Source organism: Meriones unguiculatus, chromosome 4 (assembly GCF_030254825.1).
Source record: "Meriones unguiculatus strain TT.TT164.6M chromosome 4, Bangor_MerUng_6.1, whole genome shotgun sequence".
NCBI classification, from domain to species: domain Eukaryota; kingdom Metazoa; phylum Chordata; class Mammalia; order Rodentia; family Muridae; genus Meriones; species Meriones unguiculatus.
In genome coordinates, this window is record NC_083352.1 from 74,931,880 (window position 1) to 74,950,052 (window position 18,173).

Consider the following 18,173-nt stretch of genomic DNA (forward strand, 5'->3'; position numbering starts at 1 on the left):
ATTAGTTCCATTGGCTGGGCATGAACGCTATGACTCAAAGTGCTGGGGGGACCAGGCATGGATGCGGCAGGAGCCTGGTCTGCTTCTTCCAACTTTGCCCATGCCAGCCTTCTTTTGTCTCTCTGGTTTATTTTGGGTGAAATTCTCTGCCCAGAACCAGGCTATGTGGCTTTGTGAGGGCACTGTGCCACGAGCCCCATAGTCGAAGGACGTGCCTGGGAGCAAAGCTGTGTGCAAAGGCCTAGACAAGGACCTGAAGGAGGCAGACGAGTCCTCTCAGAGTTGTTGCTTATGACTCTGGCACCCTGTTAAGACATGCTTTTAAGTTTTCAGTAATCTCAGATGACAATCAATCCTGTCTTATTTTGTTGACTTTGAAGGTGAGGGCCAGGAGAGGCTACCCTTTGTCAGAGTCATCTAAGAAATGCACATCGTGTTTACACATGGGTACCCTTGTTCCTGAGCTATACTGGCTGCTCAGTAACTCGTAGAGGCCGTTGCCTCTGGGACTCTGGAAGTGAACAGTGTTTCCACAAAGAGCTCATCAAGGTGCTTTTGACCACCGAGCAGGGAGCAGTCTTACTCCCTCTAGTGTCCTCCAAGATCTAGCTGCAGCTGGCTCGTCAAGGCACAGCACAGACACAGCGCTATCTGCTCAGTGACTGGAGGAAAGCATTGCCTTTGACTCTCACGATGACCATGAGAGGCAACAAGGAGAGGCATTGTTCTTCCTTATAGGCACCTCAATCAAAGGCAAGGCTGGGGTGGCACAGGATTTATAACCCTGAGGGGCATCTAAATAAAGTTTGAAGCTATTGCTTTAGCCCTCAGCACAACAACTTACTCCAAAGGTAACTGGATTCCTGCAACACAGCCTCTTTCTTGCACATCTGTGTATCCACCCCTCTTTCCACAAGACATGGAATATTTTTAAGATTACAAAGATCCCCAATCTACAATGCTGCCCAAGATTTACACAGGGACCAGTTGATAGCAATCTCACATAAAAAAAAAAACCAAACAAACAATTTCAAGTAACAATAATGTTTGAGTGACTAAAATAGTGAATAACACAGTAGCAAGATTATCTTCACATAGGCTGAGTTAGTTACGGGGATCCATATTAGCTAAGTTAGTTATAAAGGCCCACCGTACATTGAATGAGTGCTTTCTAAGATAGAGGATTCTATTTCTCGAAATGAACCACGCAAAAGAGCAAAAACAACTCATTGCTTAAAGATGTCAAAATGCAATTTAAAATGTCATGTATGTAATGCAAGCTTAGAGGGTTAGTCAGTGATTACTGCAATTTAACAGTAATTTAATGAGGCAACAGTAATGCTTGTACCAATATGGCATTTAAATAGCCAAAAGTAACTGTACATAGATAACAAAATAATTCAATTTACTAAGAACATTACATTTCCTTTGTGCCATTTTCCAAGAAGCTTAAAACATGTCTTGGAGCTTAAAATGTTTGCTGAGTTAATGTCATGTCATTTAGTTATGCCAGTATGCTGGCAGTGACTCTTCTAAAAGGAATAGAGAAATCAAAAGTTTGGTGCATTCAAGCTTTTATTATGATGCTAGGCCCTCTGAGTTCCTCTTTCTTGCCTGGGATTGCCTCATTTATGCTTTCAGGAAACTTAAAGAGGAGGGTAAGTGGGGAAGAAGGAGAAGGAGGAAGATGAGGAGGAGGAGAAGAGGCAGGAGGAGGAGGAAGAAGAGGAGGAGGAAGAAGAAGAAGAAGAGGAGAACAGAGACCATAAATGCTTGTTTTAATTGTCCTAAATCTCCAATGAAGCATGGAGTATCTTGAGGGTTAGACACCAGAACCAGCTTCTCAGGGTCAAAGTCCCTTTAATCAGTCCAGCATGCTTGCACAGAATGAAGGAGGCTCTCATGCATCTGACTTCTTTCAGTTACTAACTCAACCAGCCTCATCTGTGGCAATGCCTTCCCTCACTAAGGCTGATCTTATATAGTTCAGGCATGGGGATATCCAAGCACAGAACTGTGGGTGTGCATTCTCCTATGGGCTGCCTGTAAGAACTAGAACCAGGACTGCCACACAGATCTGCTCAGAAAAGCTCATGGTCTACTGGAAACTCAAAACACTAGGCTGGCAACAATGATAGACAGGGCTAGCATTTGCGTAGGTGTTTCCCAGAGATTGATGGTCTCCGGATTGTGGGGCTATTGAGAGACAGTGAAACCCTTGGGGGTTGGGACTAGTGGGAGAATGTTAGGTCACTGAGGTATGACTTTGAAGGGATATTGGAGTTCTGGACTCTTCCGTGCTACTTCCTATTGCGAGGTGAGCAGTCTCCTCCCCACATGTTCCCGCCACCATGCTATCCATCAGAGGCCCAAGGCAACAGGTCCAAATGTCTGCGGACTGAGACTCTGGAGCAGCAAGTGGAATAAACCTTTCTTACTTGTAAGTTGATTCTGTCAGATATTTTGTCACAACAAAAGAGAGAGAGCTGACTAACGCAGTGGGCACTCAGTGATATATCGGGGCTAAGTAAATCATTACATTATTTAGACGAGGGGATAAGAAAAGACTCCTAGGAAAATAGCCGTAGGTAATATGAGAAAGTCTAAGTTAACATTGATTCATGCAGAGAGAGAGAGAAAGAGAGAGAGAGAGAACAAGAAAGACAATATGGCTTAACTGAATAATCTTTTTAAAACTATTTATTTATTACGATTTACGCACTTTGTATCTGGCTGTAGCCCCCTCCCTTATCTCCTCCCAGTCCTGCCCTCCCTCCCTGCCTCTTCTTCCCTTATGCTCCTCCCCTAGGCAACTGATAAGGTGGTCCTCCTCCCCTACTGACTCTAGCCTATCAGGTCTCATCAGGACTGGCTGCATCCTCTTCCTCTGTGGCCTGGCAAGGCTGCTCCCTCCCCCCAAGTGGGATGTAATAAAAGAGCTGGCAACTGAGTCCATGTCAGAGACAGCCCCTGCTCCCCTTAAGTGTCAAGTGTCCAGGGAACTATAGGGCAGTGGGGCAGGAGTAGGCTCTCTACTTAGATTCCAGTATGGTAGCCAAATGGGAAACGCATTGCAAATGAACGAAATGGAAAAGATAGCTTCCCCATTTAAGGTGCTTAAAGGCAACTTGTTGCTACTGTCTCAGACAGTGTGATAGACTACATACATCATCCCATAAATAGAGAAAACCTAGACAAATACAATTTCCAGCATCACAGAACATCCTAGTCTGTATGGAAGATATAGATAGTGTTCATTAACACATAAAGTTTTAGTAGGAATTCCTGTCATAAAAGCTAGCTATGGGCAGTCAATAATGTGCTTTGGAGGACATGTCAAGGTATATAGATTTGATTTTGTGGACAGTGAGATGCCCTTAAAACAATTATGTAGAAATAGAATCAAATTTACAGTAGCAAGTCACTCTACAAGGATCACAGAGGCAAGGCTCCAAGTTAGATATCAGGGAAGAGAACAGGCAGACATGAAGGCTGCTCCCTGGCTTGGGTAGCTAGGAAAGGATGATCTTATTAACCTAGCCTGGAAACAGAGAGGGCTAAGTCTGGGGAAGAGTGTTTAATTTTACTTTGCTTTTGCTACATTTGAGGTAGCCAAGTGATCCGATAAAGTGATTCTAATATAAGTTCTAAAGCTCAATGTACAAACTTGGCTTGCAGGAGGAGTAATTTTGAAGTCACCAACATGTCGGAAACAGTTGACACCATGGGAACAGTTGAGAGAGTGAAGAGAGATTCTGTGACAGTCAAGAAGTGTGCAATGGGACCATCCTAGGAAGAGGAAAGCAGAAGGAGAATCAGGAGGTGGTGGTGGGTGAGACTATTTTAGCAGATTGTGGGTAGATGATCACCATATCAGCTGCTTCTAAGTAAGTTCAGAGTTGAAAGGGTTGATATGATTGTTAGCATGTTAAAGTATTGTTAAGTCATTAGTGATTCGACAGAAGGCACCTCTAAAATAACGATGTGAGCAGAGGGTGAAGGTTAATGGGGAAAGGAAACAGAACAGGAGTACAAGATGAAATGCCATAAAACACAGAACATTCTTTCAGGGAACTTGGTGGCGAGGGAACTTAGAGATGTCTGAGGTCCTCTCTATCCCACATCACCATTGCATGATGTCTCTCATGAAGATATCAGGCAGGGTGTTACCTGAAGCATGTTGACAGTTCATCTGGGTCTTTTTTGTCTTTCCATCTTCATCACTCCCAGTGTAATCCTATGCACAGAAGGACTCTGTTGGTGTTTGTTTCATGACTTCCTAGCTTTCATATTTCAGATTCAAGGCTGGAGTAAATATAAAATACATATTATTTTTATAGGTTTTCCAATTTGACAACTAATTCTTTTTTTTATTTTTATTAATTACAGTTTATTCACTTTGTATCCCAGCTGTAGACCCCTCCCCTCCCAATCCCATCCTCCCTCCTCCTTCTTCTCCTATGCCCCTCCCCCAGTCCAGTGATAGGGTTGGTTCTCCTCCCCTTCCATCTGACTCTAGTCTATCAGGTCTCATCAGGATTGGCTTCTTTGTCTTCCTCTGTGGCCTGGTAAGGCTGCTCCCCCCTCAGGTGGAGGTGATCAAAGAGCCAGCCACTGAGTTCATGTCAGAGATGGTCCCTGGTCCTATTATTGTGGAACCCTCTTGGACACTGACCTGGCATGGTCTACCTCTGTGGACGGGTTCTAGGTTATCTCCATGCATGGTCCTTGTTTGGAGTGTCAGTCTCAGAAAAGACCCCCATGCCCAGATCTTTTGGTTCTATTGCTCTCCTTGAGAAGCTTCTGTTCCCTCCAGGTATTTCTATCTCCCTGTTCTTTCATAAGATTCCCTGCACTCTGCCCAAAGTTTGGCTATGACATCTGTGTTGTTTCCAGCTTCTGGCTATTGCAAATGGAGCTACTATGAACATGTTTGAGCAACCAATCTTCATTAATAAAGGCAAATGAGACAGACATCAGACGAGGGAGAAAACAGGGAACAGGACAGGAGCCTACCACAGAGGGCCTCTGAAAGACTCTACCTAATAGGGCATCAAGACAAATAATTCTTAATGAAAAAGGTTTCAGTTACACTTAAGAAAAAGATGAAAAAGCTTATGATTTAACCAAATATCTTATTTTAGGAACCCATGTGAATTGTGGAGAGTTCTCCTTCCAAACAGAATAAGTAAAACAAAGAAAGTACATTTTAATAAAAATTTTATTATGATTATTTACATCAGTTCCTTGATATGCATATAAATGTAAACTTTTATTGTTGGCAATATTTCACATATCGTTTATTCAAATTCAGCATTGATACTTTCATTTGATGTACAGGTAGTGAGAAAATTTATATTCACAGAATATACACACAGGTGCATCCAAAGGTCATTTTCTTTTTAAGCCAGCGGTATGGACACTGTCCCGTTGGCCCTGCTTCTGCTCCGCAGGTGTACACTGACATCTGTCAGGTCCTCCACGTGCTCCTCGCTCTTCTTCTCCTTCAGGCTGTTGATGAATCTTAGAGTGATTTCATCCCACTCCTCGGGCAGCAGCATCAGGAGAAATCCGATACAGATAATGATGGTGGCAGCCAGGCGGACCACATTGAATATTACCTCCTGCTTCAGGAGATCCACAGCTAGGGAAGGAAAATATCACACCAGTCAAACCCTGTGGTTGTTAATGAGCCTTTCTGAAAGCCAGGACTGTATCTCAAGCCTTCCAAACACCGTAATCATTCTCCATCACCATCTATGTCCCCTTCTTTTTCTTCTCCGTATATCACACTTGTCCTTCCAGGCTCAGCTCAGAGTTCATGCACCTGAACTTCAGGACCTCTTCAGTTTTCTCTCTAACCCTTACTTTCCCAGGGAAGTATGCTTTCACCAGTCTTCAGTAGTACTGGACCGCTGCTGTTTTGTTTTTAATGACTCAAACCTGTTCTTTTCTTTTTTTTAAGTTCTTTTAAAATTTATTTATTTTTATTAATTACAGTTTATTCACTTTGTATCCCAGCTGTAGCGCCCTCCCTCATCACCCCCCAATCCCACACTCTCTCCTTCATCTCCTCCCATGCCCCTCCCTAAGTCCACTGGTAGGGGAGGTCCTCCTCCCCTTCCCTCTGACCCTAGCCTATCAGGTCTCATCAGGACCAGCTGCATTGTCTTCCTCTGTGGCTTGGTAAGCTGCTCTTCCCTCAGGGGGAGGTGATCAAAGGGCCAGCCACTGAGTTCATGTCAGAGACAGTCCCTGTTCCCATCGCTAGGGAACCCACTTGGAGACTGATCTGCCATGGGCTACATCTGTGCAGGGGTTCTAGGTTATCTCCATGTGTGGTCCTTGGTTGGAGTATCAGTCTCAGAAAAGACCCCTTTGCCCAGAGTTTTTGGTTCTGTTGCTCTCCTTGTGGAGCTCCTGTCTCCTCCAGGCCTTTCTATCTCTTCCTTTCTTTCGTAAGATTCCCTGCACTCTGCCCAAAGTTTGGCTATGAGTCTCAGCATCTGCTTTGATATGCAGCTATACCACTCCTAGGCATATATGCTCAAGTACATAACAAGGACTTTTGCTCAATCATGTTCATAGCAGCTTTATTCGTAATAGCCACAATCTGGAAATAACCCAGGAAGAGGGAGAAAACAGGGAACAGGACAGGAGCCTGCACAGAGGGCCTCTGAAAGACTCTACTTGCTCTTTTCTTGGCCTTTTATAAGTACTGTCTGTTTTCAGGGTTTATTGAGGAGAAATTCATGTAACCTAAAATGAACAACTTTATGAAGTGAATTGGTACACTCACAATGTGCTCTGACCCCACCCCACACAAGATCCTTTTCCCTCCTTGCATCCCATTTCATTCAGCTAAACTGTTCTTCAGAGTGATGCCCAAAGGGCTTCCAGTCATAACGCTTTAGAGAATGCCACACGTATGAGCTCTCAGCAGCATTCTGTGCCTGCATCCAAAAGCAATTGTTTCCCTGTGTTAGAATTATCCAGTTCCTCTGGTTCCCCACTCTGTGCTACTTTCATGGTCCTATGGGTGGAAACTGTCTTATCCAGGATCTGTCACCAGTGCTAGCAGGGTTCCTGATATATGCTTAGTCGACAGAAGTCATTTGTTGAACAAATGAATCCATGGATGAAGAAATGAACTTACTTGACAACTCCACTTCTCTCTGAGTTTGTTTTCCTCTGAGCATCTTATAGCTTTTGGAGTCTAGATCACACAATTTTTTAAAATTTATTTTTACCTTTATGTGCATTGTTTTGGCCTGTATGTATATCTGTGTAAGGGTGACAGATCTTGGAGTTACAGACAGTTTTAAATTGCCATGTGGGTACTGGGAGTTGAACCCAGATCCTCTGGAAGAGAGGTCAGTGCTCTTAAACCGCTGAGCCATCCCTCCAGCTAGCTCACACAATTTTGCACCCAATAATAAACTTCTTTGTAAAGGCCCTAGCTGTTTTGTGTATACCTACTATCTTTTCCAAATTCATCTCTAAGAAAGAAATAAATGCATTTCTTTCTTTCTTTCTTTCTTTCTTTCTTTCTTTCTTTCTTTCTTTCTTTCTTTCTTTCTTTCTTTCTTTCTTTCTTTCTCTCTCTCTCTCTCTTTTGGCTTTTTTCAAGACAGAATTTCTCTGTGTAGCCTTGGCTGTCATAGGCTCACTTTGTAGACCAGGTGGCCTAGAAATCATAGAGATCCGCCTGCCTCTGCCTCCCTAAGTGCTGGGATTAAAGGCATGTGCCACCACCAGCAGCCACTGTAAATTCCTTAAAGAAACACCAATGTAATTTCTTTTCTTTCTTGTACACAGCCCTGATCGCATAGTAAGTGCTTAAACACTGCCTAATTGTTCTGAAGACAAAACAAGATGACTTAAGAATCCAGAATGTTAAATTCGATATGAAGGAAACATCACTCAGAGAACTAATTTCTGTGGCTAGTTTTACTAGAAACTTGCTAGAAAAATATTAATAGCTTTTTCTCTTGTCCTTGAAGTGGGACAAATTGCTTTTCCTGAAGGGCCACCTGCTCAGGTCCACCTCCCAAGAAGCTTTCCACAGCTCCCCAAGGATCATCGGATGGGGAGCCAGCACCCTGCTCAATGCCTGCGCTTTCATTAGTGATGACTTCACAGTCCTGTGCTGCGATGCCTTTTGTTTCCATAGGACGTCCTCTAAAAATACCATGAAATTAGGTTGTCAGGGAAATCACATGAAACCCAAATGATACATTTGGTATTTAATTCTAAAAGCACGACCAAGGAAAACAAGTGCCTTTGTGGTTGCAGATTTCAAATCTGCTGCATACTCTTATTGCCTGCCATCTCTTGATATTTAGAAAACATCTTCCAAAGGAAGAGACATAATTCTGATTGTGAGAAGTAAGAGCCTAGAGCAAACACGCGGGCCACGCTATACCAGTACCTGCATTTCCGGGGACGCTGAGCACTGTCCCGATGGAGATGAGGATTGGGTATGTCAGTACTACTCCAACGTTCACCAGGATGTTGAAGGCTGTAAAGAAGGGGGGTACAGGACGAGGGAGAGCACACCGGTCAATATACAAGAACCAACACCTTTGCAAACTGTGCTTCCTCAAGGGTCTGCAGGTTCACTTAACCTTCTCATTTTGGTGCTGGGACCATGGATGGCTCGCTTGCATCAGTTAAATTCTTTGGTCCTCCTTTGCCACTCTGCCTGAGCTCTTGCCAGCTGGCTGACAGAGGTGTGTGGAAGAGGTGAAGTCATCAATCTTCCACACCGCATGTGAGTGCCAGAAGGGCAGTCTGGGGCTAGCCAAAGCTGAAAGCAGGGGACTGACTGAGCTTTGATACTTCTGTCTTTGTTACTTTGCTATTTAAGTCACAATATAGGGCAGTTTACAGGCTCTGGTGCCACTGACTAAGATAAGGTCTATTCAAGGACAGCAGGTCCTGCGCGCACGCGTGTGTGTGTGTGTGTGTGTGTGTGTGTGTGTGTGTGTGTGGAGGGGGTGTTTCTCTTTTCTTTCAAGGTCATATGGACAAATAAGGATGGGCTCAATTCTCTGGAGCCTGGAATCCATTTTCCCACAGTGATTATGCACAGATCAACAGAGGTCATGTCCACAGAGTAAGCTGATGCTCTTTAATTAATACTTTTGGACTTTTTCAGTTAAAAGACCATTACTTAAAGTAATCATCTAACCCTATCCAAGATTAACAAAATTATACTTTTCCAAGACTTATAAATTATAGACTATCAGTTTAACAGGTTAAATTAAACTTTTCAGAGGTTTAGAGATGAGTATTCACAAGTACAAAAGGTCCTTTAATCTGAGATGGTCTCTATGAACACGGCTGAAGCAAGCATGTTGCCCATGTGTCTGAAGATTCTAGACTCAAAGAGGGTTCTAGAATTATTTCAGTAAGGATGCTGTGCATTTGTTTTTGTTGTTGTTTTTGTTGTCATCTATAATTAGCTTCACCAATGTAGTTATCCAGAGTCATTCATGCCTGGTGATTAGATGCAATGGGTTTGTCCCTGGAGCCTCATGAGCAGACAGCACTGGCCATCAAGACAGGGGATCCTAAGTTTCTAAGTGTTCCTTTATCGTGGCCAGGCTCAATGTGAATGCACATTCCAGCACCTTGAATCTTTCCTTAATCTCATGGAGTCAAACAGAGAGAATCCAAGAAGTTAGGGGTTTACTAAATGCATCAAAGCTCTGCTGAATTCCTCCACTGTCCTTTTCTCAATGGCACCGGATTTTGGCAGACTGAGTGAAGGCAACGGTGTTGCAGATCTGAGGCTTCCTTACTCAACAAGGCCCAGGTGGTTTCCAGAGAATGGGTTGTCTATTTTTCCTTAGTTCTTTAGTCTTCTTTGATAACCTAAGGGAAAGCATTTCTAATTCAATGTGTGGATCCAACCCGAGTTTAAATGCAGTTCAGATATGTCAGATGGATGTTTGAGGCTGACCCATATTCAGACTAAAATAACTCCCCGGAGGGCAGGTCACAGCCATAGCTGCAGGAGACGTGGAGTTCAGAGCACATGCTGGTATTTGTCCATTAGCTCTGCCACTCAGACTGGCCCAGCTAGATTATGTCTGATTGCCAGGGAGAAGAGGGATGGAAACACAAACACCGGGAGCAAAGCTGTGAGGATTCTAAAACCCTGGAGTACATAGTACAGGAAAGAGGCTGTCTCTTCAATTTGTCACGGCTCTGCTTTGGCACGGTGAGCTCTGCCAGGCACTGGTGGGCCTGGTGGAGCAGCTGCAGTGCCAGTTGGCAGCATGCCTGTGGAGTGTGGAAACATGCTACTTAGAGGATCCAGGGTCTGACTGCCCCAGGTGGCCCAGCCTGAGAAGACTTACATTATAGATGTGCCCATGACTCTCACTGGTGGAGGGCTACTTTACAGAAGGCACAAGTTCCATGTTCACAGAGTGACCAAAAGTAAGTGACATTTTGGTTATGCTTGTCCCCAGGCCACATTGTTTCTGGCCAGGAAATAATCTGAGTGCTTTTAATTAGGATACTTTGATCTTATGGCAACACTGCCAACTTCCAAACATGTTATTGATTTCCACTCAACTTAGAGGCAATGAGAGATGATAACCATAAGGTTTTGGCCTTGGAAAGCAGAACTCCAGGGACCAACAATTAATGCTTGATCCTTCTCTTGAATGTTTTTAGTTTAAGGACCTTCCATGAGGGATCTAGGCTGGAATGGAAAAAAAGATGAGCTAATCAATGATCTTGCTAGAATCAAGACATTTTTCTCTTGGAACTGCAGTGCTGCTACTATTTCCAGTGTCACCTTAGCTTACAAGGTAGGAGAAAGGCAGTGGTGGCTCTGCAAGACGAGTGTGGCTGGAAGATGTGGAGCAATAGCATGGTTGACCTTGGGCACTGTATGGAAAAAGCAGAATGAAGCTGGATTTCTTCAGAGTAAGCACTGGAAATTGGAGTGTGCTGCTTTCAATGGCTTGCAAGGAGAAAGGGGGTCATTATATTTTAGACTCTTCTTATATCAAGTACTAGTAGGTGAACAGCTTAAAAGTCAGAGGGAGCTCAGTTAGACACACAGAAAAGAGTCCTTTTCCTAGGACACCTAAAAGAAATACTCCAGATGACCTTTATTTGACCTTCAACTGGCTGTCTATTTAGCCAGGGCTACCAACCTCAGCACCTGCCATGTTTCTTCTCTCCTGGTAGGGACTCCTGGTGCAAACCCATTCTCCACACTCAGCAGAGTGAGCTGCTTAAAAGGTAGGTGTGAGCCTGTCCCTTCCAGCTTCAAGATGAAGTGGATTTTGAACCCAGGCCCTCAGTGTGGCTTTCCAACTTCTTCATGATCTGCTTCTCTCTCTCGAATGATGCTCTTCCCTTCCCCTCTGCTCCCCTCTCCTCTGCTCCCCTACCTTTCCTCCCCATCCCCTTTTCTTCTTCACTTTCCTCTCAGCTGAACCCAGTGCTCTGGCTACTTTGAACCCTTGCGTGCATCATCCATGATCACTTCTGCCTGTTACACTATGCAGGTAGGAAGCATAATAAGTTTCATACCACATCATGAAGTCTAGATGAGGCTACCACCAGTGGTGGGCAGAGTGACCTGAACTTCCAACTGGACACTTTAATTCATGGCATCCATACTGTGGATAGCTCTGAGATAATCAAGCAAGAGCCTACCAAGAATCTTCCATGCATTCATTAATCAAAACCAATGTAATCTGGGTCATGGAGCATAAGAACACCAAAGGGAATAATCAAGGGAAAGATTATGTGATATAGAGAGTGGCAGGTACAGGTTCTGGCCACTTACCTAGCCATAGCCCAGCCATCCCACAGAGACAGCCCCAGGGCAGAGCTGCGAAAGAGGACCAGTGCTCCACCTTGGTGAAATACAGGATGATGGGGGTGAAGGAGATGAAGATCAAGTTGAAGAACCCCAAGGTGGAGACAAAGTGTGCAGCTTCACCAAAGTTGGCACTTCCCAGAAACATCTTGAACAGAACCTGGGAAGGAGAGAAACTCTTCAGCCACAGACCGAGAGTCTTTGCTGCAGGAGGAAGGTGAATTCTATTAAACTTACCAGCCTAGAGCTTCGTTTCCATGTCTCCATGCCCTGGCACCTCCGTGTTACTAAATGGGCTGGGATGCCAAGGAATTAAAAGGCCCTACATTGTTCACAATGGCACAATGACTGTCATAAAGTGAATTTCTTGTTTGATAAATTTCTAGGGGTACTTGATGGTAACACAACCATCAAGATGGGCATAGCATGAAGGATAAATAAGATTATATGAGGCCACAAAAATCTTCTAGTGTTGAGATGCCACCAATTAATTCTTCCTTGCAACTGTGGGATTCATTGCATCCTTATTATGATGGACTCTGAAAACTAAGTGGGCAGACAGCTTGTCATTAGATTAAGACAGATACTGAGGCCTTAGATTTGTAAGCACTCTCCTCCCTGAGCTGAAGATGTCTTCCCAAGCATGTGCTGTTCTCTGAATTAAAACAATTTCTTTCTCTGGATTATAAGGCCATGTGTAGAGGCAGGTGACAAGGAGAACTGCAGAGCTGACATAGACTCAAAGGACAGGCAGAAGTGGGATGCCAGACCTGGTCTGTATGCTTAACTTCCTTTTCCACCCTTGCTAATCCATTAACAAATATGACCAAATGCAGTAGCAGATTGTATCTGCCTGGAGTTAGAATTCAGATATGATTTTGTGCATGTGGACAACTGTTTCCTAGAATGAATGAATTCTATAATCTGGACAGGAGAATTCTTTCTCTATAACAGCCATCCTGCTTTCCCAGCAGTTCCCAGTACTGTCTTGAATTTTAACTTCATTAGTGTATTCGTTTTTCCACTTAGGAGACTTACTCTTGCTGTTCTTTGGTCCCATCAACCATGTTAGCACACAGGAGAATGGGTTGGAAACTCATGGGAAATGCATGAACTCTTGTCAAGCTTGTCACACAGAATCAATGGACCCCCCCACCCCCAAAATATGTCAGTATGGTATTTGACTTTGTGCCCATGTGCCACAACAGTGATGAATAAGCAAACCTCCAGGAGGGAAGTGGGGGTTTATTTTTGTCTGCCAGAGAGCTTGTTTCATCTATGCTTTTCATTTCATTGAAACTCTAGGAGAGGTGAAATTGGAATTGCCCTTTAGATCCACCAGGAAGTTGCCTTTTAAAGAAGCTGAGCTTTTGGAGAATAATCTTTTAGATTTGCTGTCTGAGTCCTTGCTTCTGAAGTTAGGTGCAGTGACCTTGGTGACATTTTCCTGGATGACAGGGAATTCAGGGGGAAAGTACACAAAGTTCATAAAGCAGAGGACAGAGTCTCTAATGGTTTGCTAATGGTTTGGGTTCTTTATAGTGTGGTCTCTTTATAGTGTAGCAAACAGCATACTCTCAAATGACAGGTTATTATTTTTAATACTTCCATGGAGTTAAATTATCACCATCTATTCAAATTAAAAAACCAAGAGGAGTCACTTTCTTTTACATTCTTGCTGCAACTGCCTGATAACTGGGGTCAGTGTTGGCTCCAGGCCAGCGTTGCAACCTTAGCTCACTACATCCTTGGAGCGTTATTAATCTTTCAAAGCTTCAGTTCCCTCCTCCACTTAGGAGAATAAGGATCCATGGCATAAAGACAACAGGGTGACATTTTCTGTCAGATGCCCACAACACAGCAAGGGGTGGGGGGAGGCTATTATTTACTCTTTATTTAACTTACTATCATTTAACACATCTGTATTTTTCTAAAGTTTTCATTGCACTTCCTTATTTTTTTGCTTAAACCTATGCTATGAGGAAGATACAGACATACCTTATACAGTGCAGATGTGGAGGCTGAGCCCACGGCAAATGCCACACCTATGATGGAGTCCGCGTGGAAATTATCTGCGTATGCCATCATGACAATTCCGGTAATTGCCATTATTGCAGCAACTATCTGTTAAGCAGAATGGAAAGAAACAGGAAAAAAATTATGCTTTCACATCCCAGCTCAAGCTGTTTAAACCCCATCAAAGCTCTACCTACTTCCTTAAGGCTAATTACCTCCTCTCTCATCAATGTTGACATGTAAGAAAGGTCAGTATTCTTGTGATGTCCTTAACCCAGTCTAGCTTCTATGTAGCCCACGGAATCAATTAACCTGACCCATAGGAGCTCACAGAGGCTGAATGGGCAATCAGGGAGCCTGTATGGGTCCTCTTCATATCTATTATGAATGTGTGGTTTGGTGTTATTGTGGGGCTCCTAACAGTGGGAGCAGAGGCTCTCTTTGACTTTTTGCTGGCTTTTGGGATCCTTTTCCTTCTATTGGCCTGTCTCATCCAGCCTTAATATGACGCCTAGTTTTATTGTAACTTGATATACTGTGTTTGCTTGATATCCCTCGGAGGCCTGATCTTTTCTGAAGGAAGTGGAGAAGGAGGAGGAGGGGGAGGAGGAGGAGTTGATCTAAGGGAGGGGAGTAGGGAAAGGTTGGAGAGAAGGGAAGGGAAACTGAGGTAGGAGGGGGGAAGGAAAACTAATAAATAATAAATAAAAAGTTTAAACAACACTATAAAAGAAGGATCAGTATAAAAAAGAAACCAGTCTGCTTATGCCACAGGCATAGGTTATAAAAAGCTGTGCTGATTAAAGACGAGAAACTTTGAATTTGTTTTGTTCATCTTTCTTAAGATTAATGTCTTCATTGGTGAAATGGATTTAACAGGAAGCCACATTAAGCATTTTTATCTATATTGAATTTTTCAGACAATTATGCACACATTTATTTAGTTCCTTGGATCAATGCACGTTTCTGAATATGTCCACCTCACCAAGACTTGATGCGGGAGGTGCAATTTGATAGAACTGAGAGGAAATCCCTAGATGAATGATGGAAAGACCTTCAGCAACATATACAGGAGCAAGCCAAATCTGCAATGGTCACTTGGAATGTCCTGTGAGTCCTCTTCTCCACACTTTTACATGCAAATTGATTCATTTTTAGAAGATAAACCACAGAAAGATAATTCCATTTGATTATCCTTTATTTTACTACTTTGCTGTAGCATTCTTTAACTTTACAAAGAGAAATATCAATAATCCGACCAGGGTTCTAACAATTTGCTGTAAGGAGATATGGTATGACATTGGGATGTTTAGGAGTTCATTCTGAGTGATCTGTTGCCTTGCATCTGTTTTATTAATTTTCCTGCCCATGTACACTTCAAAGTTAGAGCAAACAGCAAACAGCAAAACAAGAACCCTGCAATAGGGGACATGACATTACCTCACTGACTTTAAATTTGAGAAGAGAATCTGTAAAGAATTTAAATGTAGGAAGATTCAGTTCTGAGTATTTCAAAGCCAATGCCTCCGAAGCTGCTTTTTCACATCTGGGATGTGTCAGTCCATTTTGCATTATTTAAGATAATGAAATGTGAGTGAAAACTTGAGGGCAGTTCAGCGTGTGCTTCTGATGGTATATAACCCAATGACGCTTTTGCTAATGACCATCAACGGCAAGCACACGGGGGCGTCAGAATGGCTCTTCATTTAACTGTCCTTTACAGAAACCAGCAGCAACCCTTGGGAACAGACCCTTTGTGTCAGCAGAAATAGAATACCTTCATAACAAGTTACCAGGGAGAGGAGCAAATGTTGACTCCTTGGCACTGCCAGGTGCACGTTCTTGTTATTACTTGCCTCAGTGTGTGTGTGTGTGTGTGTGTGTGTGTGTGTGTGTGTGTGTGTGTGGTATTTAATACACACACTGGAAGGTGCCAGGGACACTTCACAAGTAAAAAATAATAGGCTTCTAAGTAAACCCCATGAGGGGCTATCTGTACTGGAGAGTTCTGGAAGGCAATAATTTGCTTTGACTGGGGATTAGTCAGGGATATAGCCCCTGTTCAGATAGGGGCTATAACCATTTTGGGCAGTCTCATTTCTGAGAAGTGAAAAGGCATATTGATCAACTGTGTTCTGGCTTGATTTTGTGTTTAAATTGTCTTCACCACCTAAAATGTTCATATGCAGAAAGAGAGTTCCCACAGAACACTGAACTTGGAAGAGTAAAATACTCAAAAAAATTTTACTGGCCAACCATCAGCTCTATTTTTCTAATCAAATAATTATTTAACTACTTCAAACAGTGAATAAAACACTGTTAATCTTAATGAACTTGAGCATGAGTAGTTGTGTTTATGACATAATACATGTATTTAGGTCATTGCGTGTTACATGGAATTCTGGATGAAGGAAACTAGAAAAACAAACACTACTGCCAAAAGGCAAAGCAAGCAAACAACCCAACCAACTAACCAAAACTCCATCTTTTCTTTCCGCACTAACCAGGAGTAAAGATAAGTGTGCATGAAAAAATTTCTACTGTAAATTTTCTCAAGATGGCTAAAGATGACATCATTTTATAGCAATTGGAAATTATAGCCATCACGAGCCTCTTTAAGAGCTTGTGAAAATATTCGCCTGAACTATTTGAATTGACATGCCAATTATACCAGTATCTGCTTCAATTGCTTGCATGGGGAGAAGTGGTTTTCTCATTAGGGAGCCAGATAACACTTAGTTAAGTTCCAAAAGCGTGAAAATCTGAGTATTATGAGGAATTAGGAAAACCCTTCCCCATGGCAGAGGCAATGATTTATAAGACATATAGTACATTCCTAGCACAGAGGTAAATGTTTTCTACATTTAGACTTAAACTTTACAATAATCTAAACAGATAAGTTCTCCACCGTGTACTCTAAGAAAGTCTGTGTTTCTGATGGATACGGCTGGAGTTGAGGAATGGGTCTCAGCTTGTTGGGAACATGCAGGGATGCGTTGAGTGGAAAGTCTGTGTGGAGCAATTGTTCGGATCATCCCTGACCAGCTCTGCTTGGCACCACTGGCTCGAACTTCAAAGAGGAAACACTTGAAACATTTCTATAGCAAATACCCTAAGTAGGGATCCAAGCCACATTTTCAGACTCAGTCTCAAAGACTTGGCCATTCTAGTCAATGGAAACATGGAAGGTTGCTACTTAGCACAGTGATTCACCCTCAGGAAGCCTGAATCTTAAACAAGCTCTCCTACATGCCCATTAATGTTGTGACCACCAGAGAAAACTGGGATACTCTGCCTCCCATGAAAACCTCTTTGCTCTCCCCCTCCCCCAAATGGAGTCTCTAGTGTTACCTGTTTGACTTCTGAAAGCATGGTTCTTCTGACAAATTATTCCAGGCTCAGTTTCCTAACCAACTCCAAGCACCTAAGACAAGCCATGCCATCAGCATCCTCTTAGTCTCATCTGGTGAGAATGCTAGCCACCACTGTGGCTAGCCACAAAACTGACAGCCCTGTCGTTTTTAACTTCCGAAGCTCTCTGCTCTCCTACACCGGTGTGGCTACTTCAGGTGAGCACCCCAGAAAATGGATTCAGCCATCACAATTTCCCAGCACGCCAGCCAAATGACACACCTTCTGAGCCAGTTACCTTCCTTTGCAAGCTGTCTCTCCAAGAGTTCTTGGCATTGACTTTCAGGGGCAATTTGTAGAGAGCTAGGGGACCATTTGGGCCTCTTGTTGAAGCCGAAACGCTTGACCTATTATACACCATTTGTAGTCCTAGAGGAGAATCAGGCTTCTTTTACCTTTCAAAAAACCATTGTAGTCTAGAGAAGCATCTGGATTTTGGCTGTTTGTGTTTCTGTGCATTTTTCTATTTTCCTTTTTCTGTGCAAACCTTCAAAAGCCACGAGGATCTGATACTTTCTGTATTATCCCGTTCTTTGTGATTCCCATTCACAAATGGTTTCCAGAATTATTTTCTGCCTAGCAATATCATCCATGCTAGGGCCCAAACATTGAGAGGAACTCATTCCTACACTCCTGCTACAAAGTTCCTCTAAGGAACTGGAACCTTAACATGTTTCCTTGAGGCCAGTTCTGCTTTTTGAAGCTAGATGAGTATGGAAGAATTTCACTGGTTCACAGTGGGTCCTTGAGCCCCAAAGCCATCAAGAAGTCCTAGAGCAAAGGTATTAACCCACCATGGTGACCATCATTACCCTCAAGTTCAAGGCTATATATCCCTGGTTGAGACTGAGGCACAGTTAAGAGCTCAGCCGTTGAGAGCTGTATGAGTGGATTT

The 18,173-nt window shown here is 43.2% G+C and overlaps 1 protein-coding gene across 1 annotated transcript in view; it reads right to left on the reverse strand.

Moving 5' to 3' along the window:
- Positions 1–5,205: 5,205 nt before the first annotated feature.
- The window catches only part of Slc35f4 (solute carrier family 35 member F4), a 249,927-nt gene continuing 236,959 nt past the window's right edge, over positions 5,206–18,173 (reverse strand). Inside the window, exons 5-8 of the mRNA XM_060382185.1 lie at positions 13,850–13,975; positions 11,819–12,011; positions 8,432–8,521; positions 5,206–5,644 (exon numbers count right to left, since the gene is read on the reverse strand). Of these exons, the coding sequence (XP_060238168.1) occupies positions 5,403–5,644; positions 8,432–8,521; positions 11,819–12,011; positions 13,850–13,975 (651 nt within the window). The 3' untranslated portion in view covers positions 5,206–5,402. The remainder of the gene's footprint in view (positions 5,645–8,431; positions 8,522–11,818; positions 12,012–13,849; positions 13,976–18,173) is intronic.